General features: G+C 34.9%; 1 protein-coding gene across 5 annotated transcripts in view; it reads right to left on the bottom strand.

Moving 5' to 3' along the window:
- Positions 1 to 19,935, bottom strand: part of CFAP299 (cilia and flagella associated protein 299) — a 500,083-nt gene that overhangs the window by 264,094 nt on the left and 216,054 nt on the right. For 4 of the 5 annotated variants that reach the window (XM_077752817.1, XM_077752819.1, XM_077752821.1 and 1 more), the window contains exon 3: positions 18,584 to 18,674. In XM_077752817.1, the coding sequence (XP_077608943.1) occupies positions 18,584 to 18,674 (91 nt within the window). The remainder of the gene's footprint in view (positions 1 to 18,583; positions 18,675 to 19,935) is intronic. The other variant, XM_077752818.1, reaches the window with a different exon arrangement.

Here is a 19,935-nt window from a genome sequence, read left to right as displayed (position 1 = left end):
GAGACAGGAAGGGGAAGGTCCAACTCTGTTTTCTTTTAGCTACAGCATCTAAACAGAATACTACTTCAAAAGCTTAGCTGTCAAGAGCACTGAATTAATTCATGGCATACTAAAGTTGAGGAGGAAAGGAGAAATCAACATGATTGCTAAATTTCTGTTTGTGATCCAAACCATGCTGAGATCATACATACCAATGTCTTGAAGTTCATTTGTAAAATTAAAAGCAAAGTCCTTTGAATATGACACAATATAATATAATTTTCTCTTAATACTACAAACATTAAATTAGAGTTGTTAGGTATTACAAATTTCCGCCAAATTCACCATCACATTTTGCAAATTAGATTGTGCAATAATATCCATAAATAAAGAATAATGAATTGTTCATAAAGAGTGATCTTAGTTGTATTCCTCTTATTGCTCTGAAGGTCAATTCTGTTATTTATTGTAGTACAGTTAACATCTCCTCAAATGACAGCTGATTTTCACTAGAATCTTCCTTATGAGAACTACTGTTAGTTTTAAGAAGTGAAACTATTTGTTGACAGAAGAGCTATTTAACTCATTCATTTCTAGTAAAATATTTCATTTTATTGGAAAAAAATTTTCTTTTTTCGTTGCTTGTTTTGTATCATTCACAATTTGAAAGCCATTGTGTTTGTTAACATTATGTAGCCAGAAGTTTTTATTTTTTTAAATTTATGTATTTGAAGAAAAATATATTACTATTATAGTTGCATCAAGGATCAAATGCTTTCATGAATATACTTGGCTCTCACTACACATGTCCAAATCTGAAACAATCTATAAATGTTTCTGTAGTTATCTGGGGAGGCAGATTGTACAATTTCATTAACATGAGACATTTCAAAAATAAAAGCTCTTATGCAATTATCATAATCAGCACATCCAATAATTTTACATTTTATTGCAGCCACTCTATTTTGATTTTCTCTTTCCAAAATTTGTAGCAATTTTTCAATAGTTATTAGTTAACCTTTAAATTGCTGTGTGAAAGCACTACATAGAAGTGGATTGAGAGGAAGTGATCGCTTTCTTAGATGCCCACAAAGCATGAATCCATAGACTCCAACTCAACCAATGGTTTTGTGGTTTCTTCTGGATGAAACTGGAAACAAGTGTTCTCACAAAAGGATTCTGCTGAATGATTATCCTCTCTATGTTAGAGATAAACTTTACTAATTTTATGATTGTAGTCAAGGTTCCTTGGCTGTAAACCAAAAATTGGACTGTAAGGAAAATGAAGAATATTTGGAATGGTCCTGCAGTGTATCTCTCCCAGATTCAAAGGCAGTGTTGAATCTCCCATACACAGGAGTAGATCAGGGACGTCAGCAGCTTACAGTCATGAACCATGTCTTCAAAAGGGTTAGTGTCAATGATTTCTTGGCTCTCTAAGTCACCATTTCTTTTGTTTTTTTAAAATTTTTAATGTTTATTTTGGAGAGAGAGAGAAACAGAGCGTAAGCAGGGGAGGGGCAGAGAGAGAGAATTAGGGAGACAGAACCTGAGGCAGGGTCCACGTTTTGCACTGTTAGCACAGAGCCCTACGCAGAGCTAGAATCATGACCTGAGCTTAAGTCATACGCTCAACCAACTGAGCCACCCAGGTGCCCCATCTAACTCACCATTTCTTTTTTTCTTTTTTTTTTTCTTTCATAGTTTATTATCAAGTTGGTTTCCATATAACACTCAATGCTCATCCCAACCAGTGCCCTCCTACTTCCCAATCAACAGAATCCGATTAGCCCAGGATGAATCCGTCATCTAAGAGGACAGGAATAGGCAGGACACACGTGGCCTGTAGAGGGCCTCTTCTGAGTCTGAGTTCCATTCCCAGAGAAAAAAAAGAATTTTGAGTTGCCACCCCAAGGTTGCCCTTTTGGCTACAATTTTTATTTATTCTTTATAAACATTTTAATTGACACAATAAATTCGCCAGTAATTACTCATTTAAATTTTTTCCAAAAATAGTTCCCTGCTTCCATTTCTGACTATGAAGTATTTCACACATAAAGAAAATTGCAAAAGAGGTTGACACACCTAATACTTATTAACATAACTACCATAATTAAAAGAAGCCAACCTCCAACTAAGCAGATTACTCAAGGCCTCCTATTCTCCCATACTGGCACCATAATTTATATAGAAATAAGACATATAAGCGTCTATTTGTCACTTCAATTCTCCCCCCTTACCCTTCTAACCTCCTCCTATATTACACAATGTAACTATCTTCCAAAATTTGGTGTGTATTATCCTCGTGTAGTTTTTTTTTTTTATTTTTTTTTTACTGTTTAATTATTTTTGAGAGAGAGAGAAAGAGAGCATGAGTGAAGGAGGGGCAGAGAGAGAGGGAGACACAGACTCCAAAGCAGGATCCAGGCTCTGAACTGTCAGCACAGAGCCCGATACAGGGCTCAAACTCACGATCGGTGAGATCATGACCTGAGCCAAAGTCAGACGCTTAACAGTCTAAACCACCCAGGGACCCCAATCCTCATGTAGTTTTTATGATTAGAACATGAGATTATCCATAAAAAGACTGTCAATTATTTTGTATGGTTTTAAAATTTTTTGTATTTTAAGTGATGATTTTTGTTGAGCATTTACTGTGTTCCAATAGTGTTCTAAGCACTTTGCCAGCCCTGGTTCGTTTAAGCTTCACATCCATTCTACTAACTTGTTATTGTCACTAATCCAATGGGCAGATAAGGAAACTGAGACATAGAAAGGAACAACACTTGTAAGTGACTGAGGGAAGGTCATCCTGCACATATCATTCAGAAACATGCGTTTTTTCTTTTAACATGATGTTTTTAAGATGATCCAGACTGATATACAGAGTACACCTACTTTTCACATTGATTGCTATGTAATGTCCCATTTTATAAATGGGTCACAACTTGTTCTCATGTTTATGAACATTTAGGTTCTTTTGTTATATTCTAAGTAATGCTACATTGCACGTACTTGTAACTACCTTCCCATACATGACTGACAGTTTCTCACAGATACAGATCTACTGGTTTAAAGATTATGTACATCTTTCTCTTTATCAGACATTATTAAACTGGTCTCTGAACTTTGCCTAACAATGTACAAAATCACTGACATGATTTATTACTTCTTCACATCCTCACCTGCATTTGGCAAGATCACCATATTTTTTCCTGATCTGGGTATGTAAAATATAACTCACTTTAATTTTCATTTATCTGATTACTAGTACAGTTCAGCATGAATCTATACATGCTCCAGTGCCATACTGTCTTAATAAGGGTAGATTTTTAATATATGTTATTATATGATAATACTAATTATCCACATTACTCTTATTTTTCAGCTTTCTCATTATTTTTAGAAAATGGAACATGTTTATTTACTAAAGATAACTAATGGCTTTAATTATGAATTTTTTTTTCTGTAACTAAATCCTTTCCTTTGAGAATAGGACATAGCAATGACATAATATGCACATAGATATATGTGGCAGGTATGATACCAATAACATGTTGCTTTCCTTCTGGCACTCAGCTGGACTATATTTCCCATTCTTTCCAAATAAGTGTGACCATGTGACTGTGTCCAGGCCAGAGTATTGTAAACCAGATTTCTAGTCCTGACCTATAAAGAATCTTCTGAACGATTCTTCTTTCTCTCTTCCTTGAATAATTCTTAATATCCAGAGCATTTTCAGAATCTATGCAATAAATATAATGGAGCTTATCTACAATATAGGTCCCTGAATAAGTATATGAAACAGAAAAGGCCCTACTGTGAGTTTAACATGGCTAAGCAACTGAGCTAAAGTGAGAGAGCAATACATTTTTATTATATTAAACCATTAAGATTGTTTTTGTTTTNTCTTCATGTATTATATATAATATATATAAAGGATTATATATAATTATATGTAAAGAATTATATATAATATATATAGAACTATATTTTCAAAAAGGATTATATATAATATTTTATACATATAATATATAATATAATAATATTCATAATCCTTTAACTGAAAACTCTGAAGCTAGGATTGTTTTAAAACTAAGAATATTTTTATTTTAGTAAGGTAATGTGGTAGGTACACATATATAAATCAACATTCCCAGGTAAACCTAGGACAGCATCCAATAACCAAACACATTAATTTTTCTGCAATGAACTGAAGGGACCAGTCACACTAAATTAGATAAAATCTACAATAGTCTCATTTCAGATCAGGTTTCATTGTCAAATTACTTGGTTCTAAATTTTAAAAAATTCTTCGGTTTTCAGAACTTTAAGGATTTTAGATTGGTAATTAAAGGGAATGTGGCCTTAAAAGTCACATAAACTTTACTGGAGCATTTGCTATGAGTAAATGAGCAGGACTTTTACCATTTTTACCCTTATTTTTGTTTACAAAGAGGAGCAATGTATTCTTAGTTTATTCATACCTCTAGTAATGTCTAAACAATCCTATTACATTTTATTATTAGACAAATAGCTAAGGTCACTTGTTTGCATAGAACTTTGGGAATTATATTAACTCAGTAATGTGACAAGCAATTCGTTTTTCAAATTTTAGTGACCTATATCAACTTTCTTCTTTTTCCTATTCCACAAGCACCCAAAAGCATTCAATAGACAAACACCATATGATTTCACTCATATGTGGAATTTAAGAAACAAAACAAATGGGTAAAGGGGTGGGGGGAGAAAGAGAGACAGAGAGTGGCAAACCAAGAAATAGACTCTTAACTATAAAGAACAAATGATGGCTACCAGAAGCTAGCTGAGGGGATGGGTTAAATAGGTGATGGGGATTAAGAAGCACACTTGTGATGAGCACTGGGTGACATATGGAAGTGTTGAATCATAATGTTGTACACCCAAAACTAATATTACAGTGCACGTTAATTAACTGGAATTTAAATTAAAACTTTAAAAAAAACTGCACTAAATTTGAAAATGTTTAGTGTTTAGAAAGTAATAAACTATGTCCCCACTCCTATGACCACAGTTTTTATATTCACAAACATGTCTTTCATGAATGCATTCTGACATGTTGCTGGTTCCTGAATCATGAGTAGATTCACTGGCTGGATGCTGTCAGTCCAACAAAACAGTACCCATTACATGCGGGAACATGTACTAGTGGGTATAAGATTTAAATGGAAAAGTTTATTATATATACAAAATTTCTAGACCCGAAAACTATGTTTGGACTTATGATTATCTGTAAATGAAGAGGGCTTTGCAGTAAAATACATTTTAATTCAAGTAGCTGTTCTCATTTTAGAAATGCGACACTAAAGAATTAAACCATAATATAAAAATGATTGATAAATGTCAATATTTTAAACAAGAATACTTTTGCCACATATACATTATTGAAAGAGTAGCATTCTTTTCTTTCAGAAATGGCAAAAGCAAACCTTTTGCATCTGCAACACATGTTGGCAGTGTCCCTCCCAGATCCCCTTTCCCAGCCTGGTGCACCCGGTGCATCTGTAGCTCCAGGTGCTGCAGGTGCTAATGGCTAATGGTTCACGTCTGCTTCTCCTCAAAAAGAACTACCCTTATCTGACTTGAGCCACTTTCCTCCCTCCTTCCCCACTCCTTGTGGCAGCTTATGATTAATTGATAGTAACAGGAAGGGGGAAGGAGAATGTATATAAAGCACGCTCCCCTTGCCTCTAGGAAAAGCAAACTCAGACAATTCATGTGCCGGTGCTTCCTGTGTGATCAGAGTGAAGCTAGATTTCCACCAAAATCATGTCTCTGCCCACTTTTGACTTCTATACTATCATGCTTCCATCATGCTCTTAACGGCTTTCACATGAGAGACCTTTCTCACTAAACTTCTTCCACTAAAATCTGCATCTTAGGCTCTACTTGTAGGGAACCAGAGCTAAGAAAAACCCCCACATATTATAATTTATTTTATACGGAATACATATTCTTTATATTTTATTAAACACCTACTAAGTATTAGCTTATTCGTACCTTAAACATTATATAATTTTATTCTAGAAGTATCTCAGCTGTATGAAAATGATTGCCTCCATATTGTGTGTAGGAAAACTCAGTCTGTAGAGTTGAAGACCCTATGGTTAGCCGGTAATAAGTGGGAAATCCAAGAATCAGCCAAGATTAACACGACTGCATAACATCTGCTCTTTCCAAAATTTCTCACTATCTCTATATCATATTTTTTATCTAGGAACTAAAGAATTAAAGATATATTCAACTATACTTTTTCAGTAAAATGTAAGTTGATGTGCATTTTATTTTTCAATCACTGATGTAATTTGTTTAAAATGAAGGTACGATTGAATGAGTCATATAATTTCCATAAGGGTTTATTAATGGACAGGCATGGATTCAATTAAAAAGGAAATAAACATGTGTATAATACCTACATTTTCTTGAAAGGGAACATTTTATAGAAGTTGGAAAATAGCAAGGAGGGAAAAGATCATGTCAGCACAATGTTACTGGTCATATACAACGCAATCTTATGTTTCATAGAGATTTCAACACAGGAAATGGGTATATTAGGAACTGCCTAATTCATAGGTTTTCCTTACCCACATACAGTGGTTTCTTTGAATGACTCTGAAGGAAAAATTGTAAGCAGTGCTTTTATACCAGCTTCAATAATGCATACTTCAAAGCCCAAACTAGTCAGCCATGTAACTGTTTACACAGTCAACATTCAGTGGGAAAATAAGTGTCAACAGGTTCCACTTTCTTAGCCTGGAACAGCATATGATCTTTCATTACGACCCTCAGGAGCCTCTGATTAGGAAGGGGATATTTTATTTTTGTTTTTTTCCATTGAGTAAATTCAGGATTCTTAGTTTACTACCATCTGAAAAAGATAACTCACCCCACCCCATTCCCACTCTGCCACTTAGCCACTTAAAAGAGTTACATAATCCTATTACATTAGAAACAGTGTAGGGAAGGTCCCTGTCTTTTCCATCTTTGTTTATGGCAAATGGCAAAGTGGTTTGCAGAGAGCAGAAAAGTAATAAAGTAGTCTGTGGTTTTCTATAATATAAAACAAAAATCCATAACATAAGGTACTTGTTTTAATATTCTGATTTCTGTAATATCTTGCTAATGACCAACAATCTTTAGATCTCTAACAAAATCTGTATCTGATTGTCTTAAGGAAACTTTTCCACCATTTTTCTAAAAAGAGATGCAAAACTATCAGGGCTTCCCTTGAAATTATTGCATGTTTTCTACAACTTCCTTTTTATTCACTATTATAGCTCTAGAAATGCTGTAATTTTTTACTGCAGAAATCATATTTGTTAAATATTTGTCATGTATCATGTACGGTGCCAATTTTCTTTTCTGAATTTTCTTTTCAATAGTCAATGTTATGATGAGGGTATTCTTTTAGTCCCTATACCATAGAACAGGGCATTGTGGCTTGGAAAACAGTACAGACACTTTGTGATCTGTAATACTGGGTAAGCAATAAATCTAGAACTTGAATCTAGTTACTACCAACCTCCAACTTTTATGGAGGTGAACCACTGAAATACAGTAAATCTTATAATGCTAGGATCACACTTCTCTTCCCATTAAAAATTATCAACTGCTCATGCCCTACTGAATCTCCAAAATAGAAGCACAAGAATAGAACTCAACTCCCATTTCCTACAGCAAAACAAATAACATGGTTTGCAGTTATCTCCAAAATTACTAAACTCCAACTTTATCCACTATTCATTCTGCCATTTCTTAATCCAAGCCTTTTATTTTCTATTATCTAAAATGTTACAGTGGCCTTTTGGTTGGCCTGCCTTCTCTTATTGTATTCCCTACTCCTACAGAGATATTCATTCACACCTACTGCTGCCCCTGTATTCTTAGAATGCATGTCTGATCACATCAACCATTTGTCTAAATTCTTTGACTGTTACTCATCATCTCCAGAGCACTGTCCATGCTACTGAGCACAGCACAACAGAGTCCTTAGAGATGGCTGTTGCCTATCTCTTTGGCTTCCTGACCTCTTCCCCCACATTTATTTGAGACACATTTACAAGGTAGAATTGACTAGGCTTAATGACCAACTGGATGTAAGATCTGAAGGGTAGAGGAGGAAAAGAAAATTAACTTCAATGCATATAAATTTAAGTATCTGAGGCATAACAATGTGGAGATAAACACTAGAGTAGACTTTAGGAGATCTTTTTTCTTCAGTTTTTCTTCAGTTATCTACTTAACATTTCATCAACTTCTTTTGTCAAAACAACTCAAACTCAATATACCCAAAAGCAAATCCATGATCTCTTTTTGCCCCATTCCTGATCTCTCGGTGCACCATATTTATACATCCATCTATCCAGTTGTCGAGGCCAGTTATCCATGTCCATTCCCTTTATTTCAACCCTGGTCTTAGTTATATCTTGTCACCAGGTCCTTCTCAGTTTACCATCTAAATATCTCTCAAATCAGTTCTCTTTGTCTTCCCTGTCATCTTCCTGATCCAAGCTATTATTTCATCTTTTCTAATCTGATTTTGCAACGTATTGGCATGTATCTTGCATGTTTCATCCTCTCTGTAGTTCATTCTCTATACTGAAGATGTCCCAATTTTTTTGTCTGAAAATCTGATATCATCTCCTGACCCATTTATATACAATCAGAGCTTTTTGTGTTTTTCCTTCATAGCACCTGTCACAGTTGTAATTTTGCTTTTTTTCTATGATTACTTGATTATTGACTTTCTTTCCAAAGCAACTCTTAGCTTCATAATGCACTTGAAATCCATTGGTTTCCCCAGGAGCTAGTATAATGCCTACTATAGAATAGCTATCACCATTTAATGAATGATTGAATAAGCTAATTAACAGACATACAGCAAAGGCCTACTCCTCTAGTTTGGTAGCAAGAAACATATTCAGTGGATTCATGGGGCTGGATGTACAGGAGCTGGATGATTCCAAGGAAAAATGTGTGTAGTAGAAAGGAGGAAGTTTCAAGTAGAGGTATAAGGTGGTCAGTCCAAGAAAGAGCATGAAATCAAAAGTCAGAAGAAAGTAAGAAAACTATAATTATATCATAGATACCAAAATTGGAGAGAAACCTATTCATAAACTATGTAAATAAAGCTCAGAGTAATCTAGAAGGAAATTGAAAACTAATGCCTCACACTGACCCATTTTACTTCTTTATTCTAACTCCTACCTAGTCTTTTCTTCAATCATCATATTTTGACCTTTAAATTTTTCTTTAGTCTCTATCATATACATGAAATGTTCTCAAAATATTATATCTTCATCAAGCATCCTCTATAATTTTACCATTTCTGCAAAGGTAATTTTGGACATTGCAAGAGAAAAATGAATACCCTTCATCTCAGCTTCATTTAAATGTTTAACTTATTTAACATTTTCACTTATTTTTCTGAGAAAATGATTTCACAATATCACACATATTCATATATTGGGCTTAGCTTTTTGAGTTTTTTAGGTTTTTATTTAAATTCCAGTTGGTTAACATACAGTGTAGTATTAGTTTCAGGTGTACAATATAGTGATTCAGTACTTCCACTCAACATCCAGTGCTCATCACAGCAAATGCACTCCCTAAGCCATATCACCTATTTAACCCATTCCCCCTACCCACCTCCTTTCTCATAACCATCAATTTGTGCTGTAGTTAAGAATCTTTTTCCTGGTTTGCCTCTCTCTCTTTTCTCCCCTTTTGCTCTTTTGTTTTGTTTCTTAAATACCACAGATGAGTGAAACTATATGGTATCTGTCTTTCTCTGACTAATTTCCCTTAGTGTAATACTTTCTACCTCCATCTATGTCATTGCAGATGACAAGATTTCATTAGTTTTTTCATGACTGCATAATATTTTGTATTAGACAGACAGATGATAGATAGATAGATGATAGATAGATAGATAGATAGATAGATAGATAGATAGATAGATAGATATCTTCTTTAACCATTCATCAGTTAATGGGAACATGGGCTGTTTCCATAATTTGGTTATTGTAGATAATGCTGTTATGAACATCAGGGTGCATGTATCTCTTTGAATTACTACTTTCGTATTCTTTGGGTAAATACCTAGTAGTACAATTGCTGGATTGTTGGTGATCTATTTTTAACTTTTTGAGGTGTCTCCATACTACTTTCCAAAATGGCTGCATCAGTTTGCATCCTCACCCACAGTGCAAGAGGGCTTCTCTTTCTCCACATCCTTGACAACACCTGTTGTTTCTTATGTTGTTGATTTTAGCTATTCCGACAAGTGTGAAATGATACCTCATTTCACTAAAATCAAACCTGATGATAAGTGATATTGGCCATCTTTTCAAGTGTCTAGTGGCCATCTATATGTCTTCTTTGGAAAAATGTCTATTCATGTCTTCTGCCCATTGTTTAATTAGAATATTTGTTTCGGTGGAGTTGCATTTTATAGATTCTTCATATATATTGGATACTAATTTTTTTAAGAGAGAGAGAAAGTGCACAAGTGGGGGAAAGAACAGAGGGTGAGAGAGAAAGAATCACAAGCAGGCTCCACACTCAGCAGGGAGCCTGACACAGGATTCCATCCCAGGATCTTGGGATCATGACCTAAGCCAAAATCAATAGTTGGATGCTCAACTGACTGGGGCACCCAGCCTCCCCTGCATACTAACCTTTTATCAGATATATCATTTGCAAACATTCTCTCCCATTCTGTAGGTTGCCTTTCAGTTTTGTTTTATTGTTCCCTTCACCGTGCAGAATCTGCTTTTTATTTTGACATAGTCCCAATATTTTATATTTGCTTTGGTTTGCCTTGCCCCAGGAGACATATCTAGAAAGGGGGTGATACAGCTTATGTCAAATGAGTGACTGCCTTCTCTTCCAGGATTTTTATGGTTTCAGGTGTCACATTTAGGGCTTTCATCCATTTTGAGTTTATTTTTGTTTATGGTGTAAGAAAGTGATCCAGTTTCATTCTTTTGCATGTCACTGTCCAGTTTTCCCAGAACCATTTGTTGAAGAGACTTTTTTCCCATTGGATATTCTTCTCTGCTTTGTCGAAGATTAATTGACCATATACCTGTGGGTTCATTTTTGGGTTCTCTTTTCTGTTCCATTGATCTATGTATCTATTTTTGTGCCAGTACCATACTGTCTTGATAACTACAGCTTTGTAATGCTGCTTGAAGTCTGGAATTGTGATGCTTCAAGCTTTCCTTTTCTCTTTCAGGGTTGCTTTGACTATTTGAGGTCTTTTGTGGTTCCATACAATTTTAGGATCATTTGTTCTAACTCTGAAAAATGCTAGTGGCATTTTGATAGGGATTGCATTAAATGTCTAGATTGCTTTGGGTAGTATAGACATTTTGACAATATTTGTTCTTCCAATCTATGAGTATGGAATGTCTTCTTATTTTCGTGTCATTTTCAATTTCTTTCATCAGTGTTTTATAGTTTTCAGAGTAGAGGTCTTTCACCTCCTTGGTTAGGTTTATTTCTAGGCATCTTATTGTTTTTGATGCAATTGTAAATGGGATTGATTCCTTACTTTCTCCTTCTGTTGCTTCATTTTTGGTGTATTGAAATGCAACAGATTTCTGAACACTGATTTTTGTATCCTGCAATTTATCAGCTACAGAAGTTTTTTTTGATGAAGTCTTTCAGGTTTTCTATATATAGTATCATGTCATAGAGGGAACATATCTCAACATAATAAAAGCCATATATGAAAAATCCCACCTAATATCATCCTAAATGGGGAAAAAACTGAGAGCTTTTCCTCCATGGTCAGGAACAAGCCATGGATGTCCATCCACTCTTACCACTTTATTTAACATGGTACAGGAAGTTCTAGCCACAGCAATAAGATAACAAAAATAAATAAAAGGCATACAAATTGACAAGGAAGAACTCAAACTCTCACTATTTGTAGATGACATGATACTCTATATAGAAAACCTGAAAGACTCCACCAAAAATCCATAAATTTATGTCCAACCACACATCAATGTGATTTGCCTCAGAGTTTCTGGATATCTAGAACCAAACTTACTTAATTTTTTTTCCAAGCACTTGTCATAAACATGCACTTAATGAATGCCTCCTTGCAGTGGGAGTATTTAAAATTTCATTCACATAAGCAATTAGAAAACTACATTTTCTCAGGAAACAATAAATCCCCTTATAAATGAGAAAGAAATGGTTGTTTTAGTTTTTAAAGAATTTTTAAATCATAAATACAAGGATCATGAGGTAGAAATATTTTCATACATGCATGGAACACATTTAAAATAAAATTAGGGGTTCCTGGTTGGCTCAGTCAATTAAGCATCCAACTCTTGATCTTGTATCAGGTCATGATCTCACAGTTCATGAGATCAAGCCACACATCAGTCTCTGTACTGACAGTGTAGAGCCTGCTTGGAATTCTCTCTCTCCCTCTCTCTCTCTTTCTGCCCCTCCTGACCTCAAAATAAATAAATAAACTTAAAAAATAAAATAAAACAAAATAAAATAAGTTAAAAACTAAGCTAAATTGGATTAAATAGTTATTTTAGTAGAAAACATTGTACTCATCATTTGAAGCATACTTAATAGAAACCCTTTTAACATTTTTGTATATGAATTTTTGTACATAAGTCTCAATGTTTTGTCTAATTTTAAACAAGAGTATTTGGGGGGAAGTGTAAGGAAAGCATTGTGTGTTTTTGTATAAAGTATTTATATATGTATATATATGCATATGAACATATTATACATACACTTATATATAGCATATTCTATATATGTTCAGAGACATTCATAATATTGATTCTGGAATTAAATCAAGTTATGTCCAGATTAATACAAGCTTTTACTTAAAGAGGATTTATCTAAACAATGTTTAAACACATAGCATTTGACCCACTGATCCACTGAAATCTTTATTTTTTTTAATGTTTATTTATTTTGAAAGAGAGAGAAAGGGAGAGAGTTCACACACAAGACCAGGGGAGAGAGAGGGAGAGAGAATTCCAACGTGGGGTTCAATCTCACAAACCATGAGATCAAGACCTGGGCCAAAATCAAGAGTCAGACGCTTAACTGACTGAGCCACCCAGTTGTCCCTGCACTGAAATCTTTAAAAGAATTATATTTTCAAGAATTTGTATTCTTTTAGTAACAGTTACATAAACTTTCAATAGTCATAAAACACTGTGCCTTCCCAGGGCATAACCCTAAGATTACATGTCTATGTAATAGGTTTATAGAAATGGTATGGGTGTATATAATAAGCAAGTAATCCTATAACTTTAGCATTGAAAGTATTAGGGTGGGGGCCCACTGGGAAGTGGGGACTGAGAGGAATGGCATTTTCCCAAGCTCTAGGTTCTATAACAGAGTAAATTTAAGGCCTAAATGGAGAAAACTAATAAATCAATTTTGTAGTTGACCAGAGAGAGAAACAAGATGCAATTACACCAAACAGCATCTGAAACCTGGGATCACCCAACTTAACCAACAAATAAAAAGTTGTGAGTGTGGGAAAGTAAATCCAATCTTTTTTTTCTAATTTTCTAGCTACATTTAAAGAAAATTAACTAGGAAAATTGTTACGGAATTAGCCCTTCAAGCCTTATTAGGCCATGCAGATCAATTATGTCAGTTCTAAAACTGTATCATAATTTTTCCAGCATGTACTTTCATTACAATGAAACAAAAAATGTAGCGAATGAGGCTCTGGGTTGAAGTTCTCCATTTATTTTGTACTCACTATGTAGAGAAATACTAATGTTTAGGAAATAGTCATGTCCCTTGGAGAGTTCAGACCTCATAAAATTCAGATATAATTTCTGCTGACAGCAAATTATTATAGATTCAAATCTCATGAATATTGTATACTTTATAGGACTACTTTAAAAAAAGCATATCCATTTACTAAATGGGTTTTAAATAAGCTTGTGATCCTAATAATTAGATCTGTCTAAGATACATTGTATTCTCTTATAAATAGTTTTCTAAAAACGATTTGGAGTCTGCTTTTAAGACCAGAATAGGAAATAGAAAATTAAGCCTTAAATGCCGCTTGTGATACAATGATATGTATTCTGATGATTATAATAATACCACAAATTCAAAGGCCCAAATAAATGACCATGTTATTTTCAGAGTCAGCAAGTTATGAGTCTGATAAGATTCCAATTTCAAAGTCAGTGACCACCCATCCAACATTCAACATTAACTCTTTAGCATACTTGATAAAAGTTAAATCTGGGACCTTTTTTAGGGAAAACACAAATTCATAATGAGGTAATTAAAGATCACCCAGAGCAATAAGGCAGAAAAAGTAATAAGGCATAGAGTATCTGCTATGAGATACACCCATAGCAGAGCTGCCTCATCCTCCAAAACTCAAATTCACCAACCAACTTAGCTGGAGTGCTTACAGATCTCTCTTCCCCCCTGCTCTAACTCTAAGAGTGGCTTCTCCCCCTCTCTAAGACAAACCCTTTCCTAGTGTTCTGGACCCACTCTTCCTTTTAAGGACTTCTTTTCAGATATCATTTCCTTTCTCCCGTACACCATCAATATCCCTCTCTCTACTGGATCATTCCTATTAACATAAAACATGAGTTAATATTATCCATCTAAAGTTAAAATACAACAAAACAAACTACTTGGACTCCACGCCTTACTTTTTTCTTTTTTCTACCTACTCCTATGAGACATTTACCTGTACCGTCACTGAAGCAGCCCTCACCAATGTAACAATGACATTTACCTAGCCTAAAACAATGTCAAACTTTTTATCACTTGTTGTTGGTTGAATTATGCCCCCCAGCTGTCCAAAGATATGTTGAGGGTTTAATCCTTGGTACCTATGAATGTGACCTTATTTGGAAATAGGTATGTATATTAAAATAGAGATTAGGTTATATTCAGTTGGGAAGGAGGATCCAATATGACTGGTGCTTTTATAAGATCAGAAGACAGAAACACAGGCGCCAAAGGAGAATCCATGTGATAATGGAGGCACAGATTAGAGTGATAGGTCTGCAAACTGAAGAACACCAGTGATTTCCAGAAACACCAGAAATTAAGGGAAAGGCATAGAAGAGATTCTCCTCTAGATCTTTGGAGAGAACTTGGTTCTGCTGACATCTTCATTTCAGACTTCTATGAAATAAGCCTTTCTGTGAGAAAATAAGTTCCTGTTGTGTTAAGTGGTCCAGCTTGTAGGAAGTTGTTACGCCACCCAGGGGAAACTAACTCATCGTCTTATTTGAGCTCTGGGCATCACCTGACACGGTGAGCATTCTTTCCTTTGAAACTGCTTCTTTTCCCATGTTTGTAGCATGACTCCCACTGGAGCTTTCCCTGACTTTTCTCCTACTTGCTACTTCTCAGTATCATTTGCTGGCTCTTTCACACATTCCAGATCTCCAAATGTTGGGGCTTCATAAACTTCTAGCATAGGACCTCACTATGTTTTACCTATACTCTCTGCCTAGTAAATATCTGCAAGTCCATGACTTTACATACCATTTAGGTATTGGCATCTTTCGGATTTATATTCTAGCCGAGGCTTCTCCTCTCAGTTCCAAATCCCTGTATATAAAAGACTAATCAACTTCTCCACTTGAATATCTAATAGGCATCACAAAATTTATATTTCCATCACAGCACAATTTCAATACTGATTCCCAAAATCAGCAATCCTCAAGAGTTCTCCTGTCACATGAGTAGCACCATCATCTACCTCAAGCCAAAGACCTAGTAGTCATCTTGCTTTCCTTTCTTTAATATTCTACATCAAATACATCAATGAGTCCTATCTGTTCTGCCACCAAAACACAGACAGTATTCAGTAACTTCCTTCCATCTCTACTAGGACCACCTTGTCGGAAGAGTTTCATCTCTTGCTGGGTGATTACAAAAGCTCCATATCTTACCTCCTTGCCTCTGTGCTAGGCCTCCTTCCCACACCTTCCACCCTGCACAGCAGCAGGGAGATCAATCTTTCTAAGTGTAAACCAGATTAGGTCACATCTTTAAGTTGTCCATCAACTTTCTAGTTTAAAAATGGAAGAATATAAAAATTAAAATTAAAGAACAAAATCAAAATTCCCTAAAATCTGTATGTTCTGGCTGTGACTTACTTTCTGATCTCATCTGTCTCTATAATGCCTTTCAATAAATACATTCCAGCCATTCTGGTCTTCCTACCATCTCTTGAACATGTCATAGTTGCTATTATCTCAGAAGCTTTCAATATGCTGTTCTATTTTCTTGGGCTGTCTCTCCCTCTCAAATCATCTGTTTGGGGAGTCTCTCCCTTCAAATACTGTGGCTATCTTCTTCATTTCATTCAAGTCCAACAGATGTCACCTCCTCAAAGAGATTTTCCTACACACCGTAGCTAAAGCAACCAACCACTCTCTATTCAATATCTTTCTATTCAATGTTATACTTTTATGTTTTCCAGAGTACCTATCCAGAGCTGAAATTAATTGTGCCACTTTTATTTTGCTTACTTATTCTCTATCTCCTTCTTGCAAATATAAACCCTTGAAGGTCATGGATTCTGTAGCACCTCAGTGTCCCAGGGACTAGAACAGTTCCAGGCAGGAGCAGGTGCACAAGAAAATGTATTGAATGACTGGCAAATGGATGGGTCGTGGGTAGGAAATTACATAAGTGTATCATTTAGGAGGCTATTAAGCAATTTACTTAAAATATAATTGTGGTTTGAATCCAAGTAAATGATAGTTGAGAGGGTGACAAGTGAAGTGATTTGATTTATATTTAGGAGAAATTAGTGGTTCATTCGACATGAGTGAGAGAAGGTAGAGAGTCCATAGTAACTGACATGCTTCTAGCTGGGTAAATGAGCGGATAAGTCACTCATTGTTAAAAGAAATTGCAACAGGAGAGAAAGACTTCAAAAGACATTTTTGAGAGGAATTATTGTGTATAGTTTATAATGATTATATAGTTTTTGTGTTATAAGGAAATTGTTAAAAATTTGGTTTAAAATGTGGGTTTAGGGTTTCTAAAGCTATTTGGGTTTGTTCATTCTACTGTCTAACCATGGGCCATTTTTTTCAACCTTATGGAATCAAATTTCCACTCTTACTATAGAAGAGTTTTTTTCTTGTCTAATATATGTTTTTTAATCTATATGGATGTCTTTTTAATCCCTGTCTTGTTTGATCACTAACGATCATTTGTTCCTTCTTGCAAGTCCTGTGGATCCCTTGTGCCATCACACAAGACACATGGATCCCTGTGCCATCGCATTCTTTTGCCTTTCTTCCCATCTTTTTAGCTGTTCTTTCTATTAAGAGTCAGACTTGGGGTGCCTGGGTGGCTTAGTCGGTTAAGCGTCCGACTTTCGCTTAGGTCATGATCTCGCGGTTCGTGGGTTCGAGCCCCGCGTCGGGCTCTGTGCTGACTGCCAGCTCAGAGCCTGGAGCCTCTTTCGGTCTGTGACTCCCTCTCTCTCTGACCCTCCCCTGCTCACGCTGTCTCTCTCTCTCCTAGAAATAAATAAAAAAAAAATTAAAAAAAAAAAAAAGAGAGTCAGACAAATTTCAGCCCTTTAGGTTGTAATTTACAAGGCCTTCAAGAGTCTAGTCTTTACCCATATTTCCAGCCTTACCTCTTAAATCTCACTTGTCCAACTCCTCCAAGAAACTCCCTGATTTAAGTCCAGGCTAGTTCTATTCAATTAGCTAATCAAAATATGATCTTTTTCTCTCTAAAGTATATTCAAGGTTTTTTCTGCATGTAAAATTTTCAGGGCGCTGATACTGAGAAAAATTCCAACTACTTTTTGAGAAAACTTTAGTAAAACAGACCTCCTTATACACATATAAATTTTTCATCATACTACTCCTGATTATTTTTCTATAAGTCACTTTTTACAGTTTGAGCAAGAGTATTTGCCCTTTTTTATCCTTGACTTGGAACATTTTAAGACCTACAGAAGACTGATATTACTAACATTATATTAACAAAAGATGAGAGTAAATATATATTCCAAAAATACTAAAAACTTTACATATATGATCTAGCATACATCTTAACAAAGCAAGAACATATTATCCTTGGTAATTAAAGATTATGCCTCTCCATCATGTGATTTCTATCACATCTCCCGAGGTAGGAACACAAGGCAGACTCCAGGACTATGTTTTTAGGAAATATGAAATCAGGCAGGCAAAGGGCGAAACGTGGGGGTCAATGGATGATGTGACATGGAGGAGTATACCAGGAGGCTGAGCTAAAAAGAAGCAGGAAGTTTCCACAAAAGACCAGCACAAAGTTGGAGATGACAATCAGTCATGCATTTTCTCTACAATAGATCTACGGAATTCTATTTTTTATTCACCATTTGGTTACTTCTACAGATGTAAGTGGAAATAAAATTTTTTCTATATAATTTGTAGAATGTGTTAAACAAAGAGCCTTATTATATCCTTCATGAATTACTTCTTAGGGAAGATATTAAAACCTATATTATTGATAACAACTGTGCCTTTAATGTATTCATTTTTAGGATGTATGTACTCACGCTCACTTTTCCATTGCAATTGTCTTCTTCTCTCAGTGCCAGAGCCTTCAGAAAATTGTCTTTCAGGTCTTTACCAGCACTTGTTAATGTCCTGTAAAATGCAGGTCTTCAGTTATAATATATTAGAAAACAAATATATTAAAAGCACTCAGGGGCCAACAACCGCACTTCTTTACTCCAAGTGATAATTTCCTTATAACACAGAAACTATACACACAATCATTATAAACCATACACAATTATTATAACTTACTACCTTCCTTGATTTAATTTTATACAGTTGTAGAATTTTTACAAATAATTGGTATCAAGTGCATAAATAATATATATGCCTGTATCAAAACTCAAGACAAAAACAGTTAATTTCATTTACGTGTCCATTTTATTTTTTTATCACACGATGCAAATTCAATATATTTATACCTCTCAGAACCCACAATAATTTTAGATTGCCTATAACTTACATATAATTTATTTATTTAATATAATAAAATTAAAACACTAGGAACCTAATCCAATTCCCTTACTGGGATAAAGCATTAATCTTAGCTTTATGAGGATATAAACAAGGGGAAAAAATTTAGGTTATCTTTGTCAGATAAAAAGAAACAGGAGTGTCTGGCCGCCTCAGGTAGTGGAGCATGTGACTCTTGATCTCAGGGTTGTGAGTTCAATCCCCACATTGGGTATAAGGATGACTTAAAAAAAATAAAATAAAAAAGAATTCAAGAGATGTTATAAAATGAGTAAGGTGGGAATGTAATATACAGCATGGTGTAACTATATTAACTATAATTAATAATACTGTATTGTATAGTTGAAAGTTGCTACGAGTAGCTCTTAGGAGTTTTCATCACACACAAAAAAAGAATTTATAACTATGTGTGGCAATGGATGTTAACTAGATTTACTAGGGTGATCATTTATAAACATATATACATATATTGAATCATTATGTTGTACATCTGAAACTAATATTATATGTCAATTACATCTTGATAAAAATATTTTAAGGAATTCAAGAAACTAATGGCTATTCTTGGAGCAAATTATTTTAAAAAATATTGATAACATCGGGGCACCTGGCTAGCTCAGTCGATTAAGTGTCTGACTCTTGGTTTTGGCTCAGGTCATGGGATCAAACCCTGTGTCAAGCTCCATGCTGAGTACAAAGCTTGCTTAAGATTCTCTCCCTCCTTTCCCCACTTGTTCACTCTCTCTCTGTCTCGCTCTCTCTCAATCGATGAATCAATCAATCAATTCTTTTAAAAAATTGATGGTATCAAGCTACACAGAACCACATAATGAAGAGTGAGTTCAAGGGTGATGTTGGGAAGAATAATCCTTTCTTA

The sequence above is a fragment of the Crocuta crocuta genome, unplaced genomic scaffold, assembly GCF_008692635.1.
Source record: "Crocuta crocuta isolate KB4526 unplaced genomic scaffold, BGI_CrCroc_1.0 scaffold674, whole genome shotgun sequence".
Taxonomy (NCBI): domain Eukaryota; kingdom Metazoa; phylum Chordata; class Mammalia; order Carnivora; family Hyaenidae; genus Crocuta; species Crocuta crocuta.
Note: the sequence above shows the minus strand (reverse complement) of the source record. Positions and strands in the feature narration are given on the sequence as shown.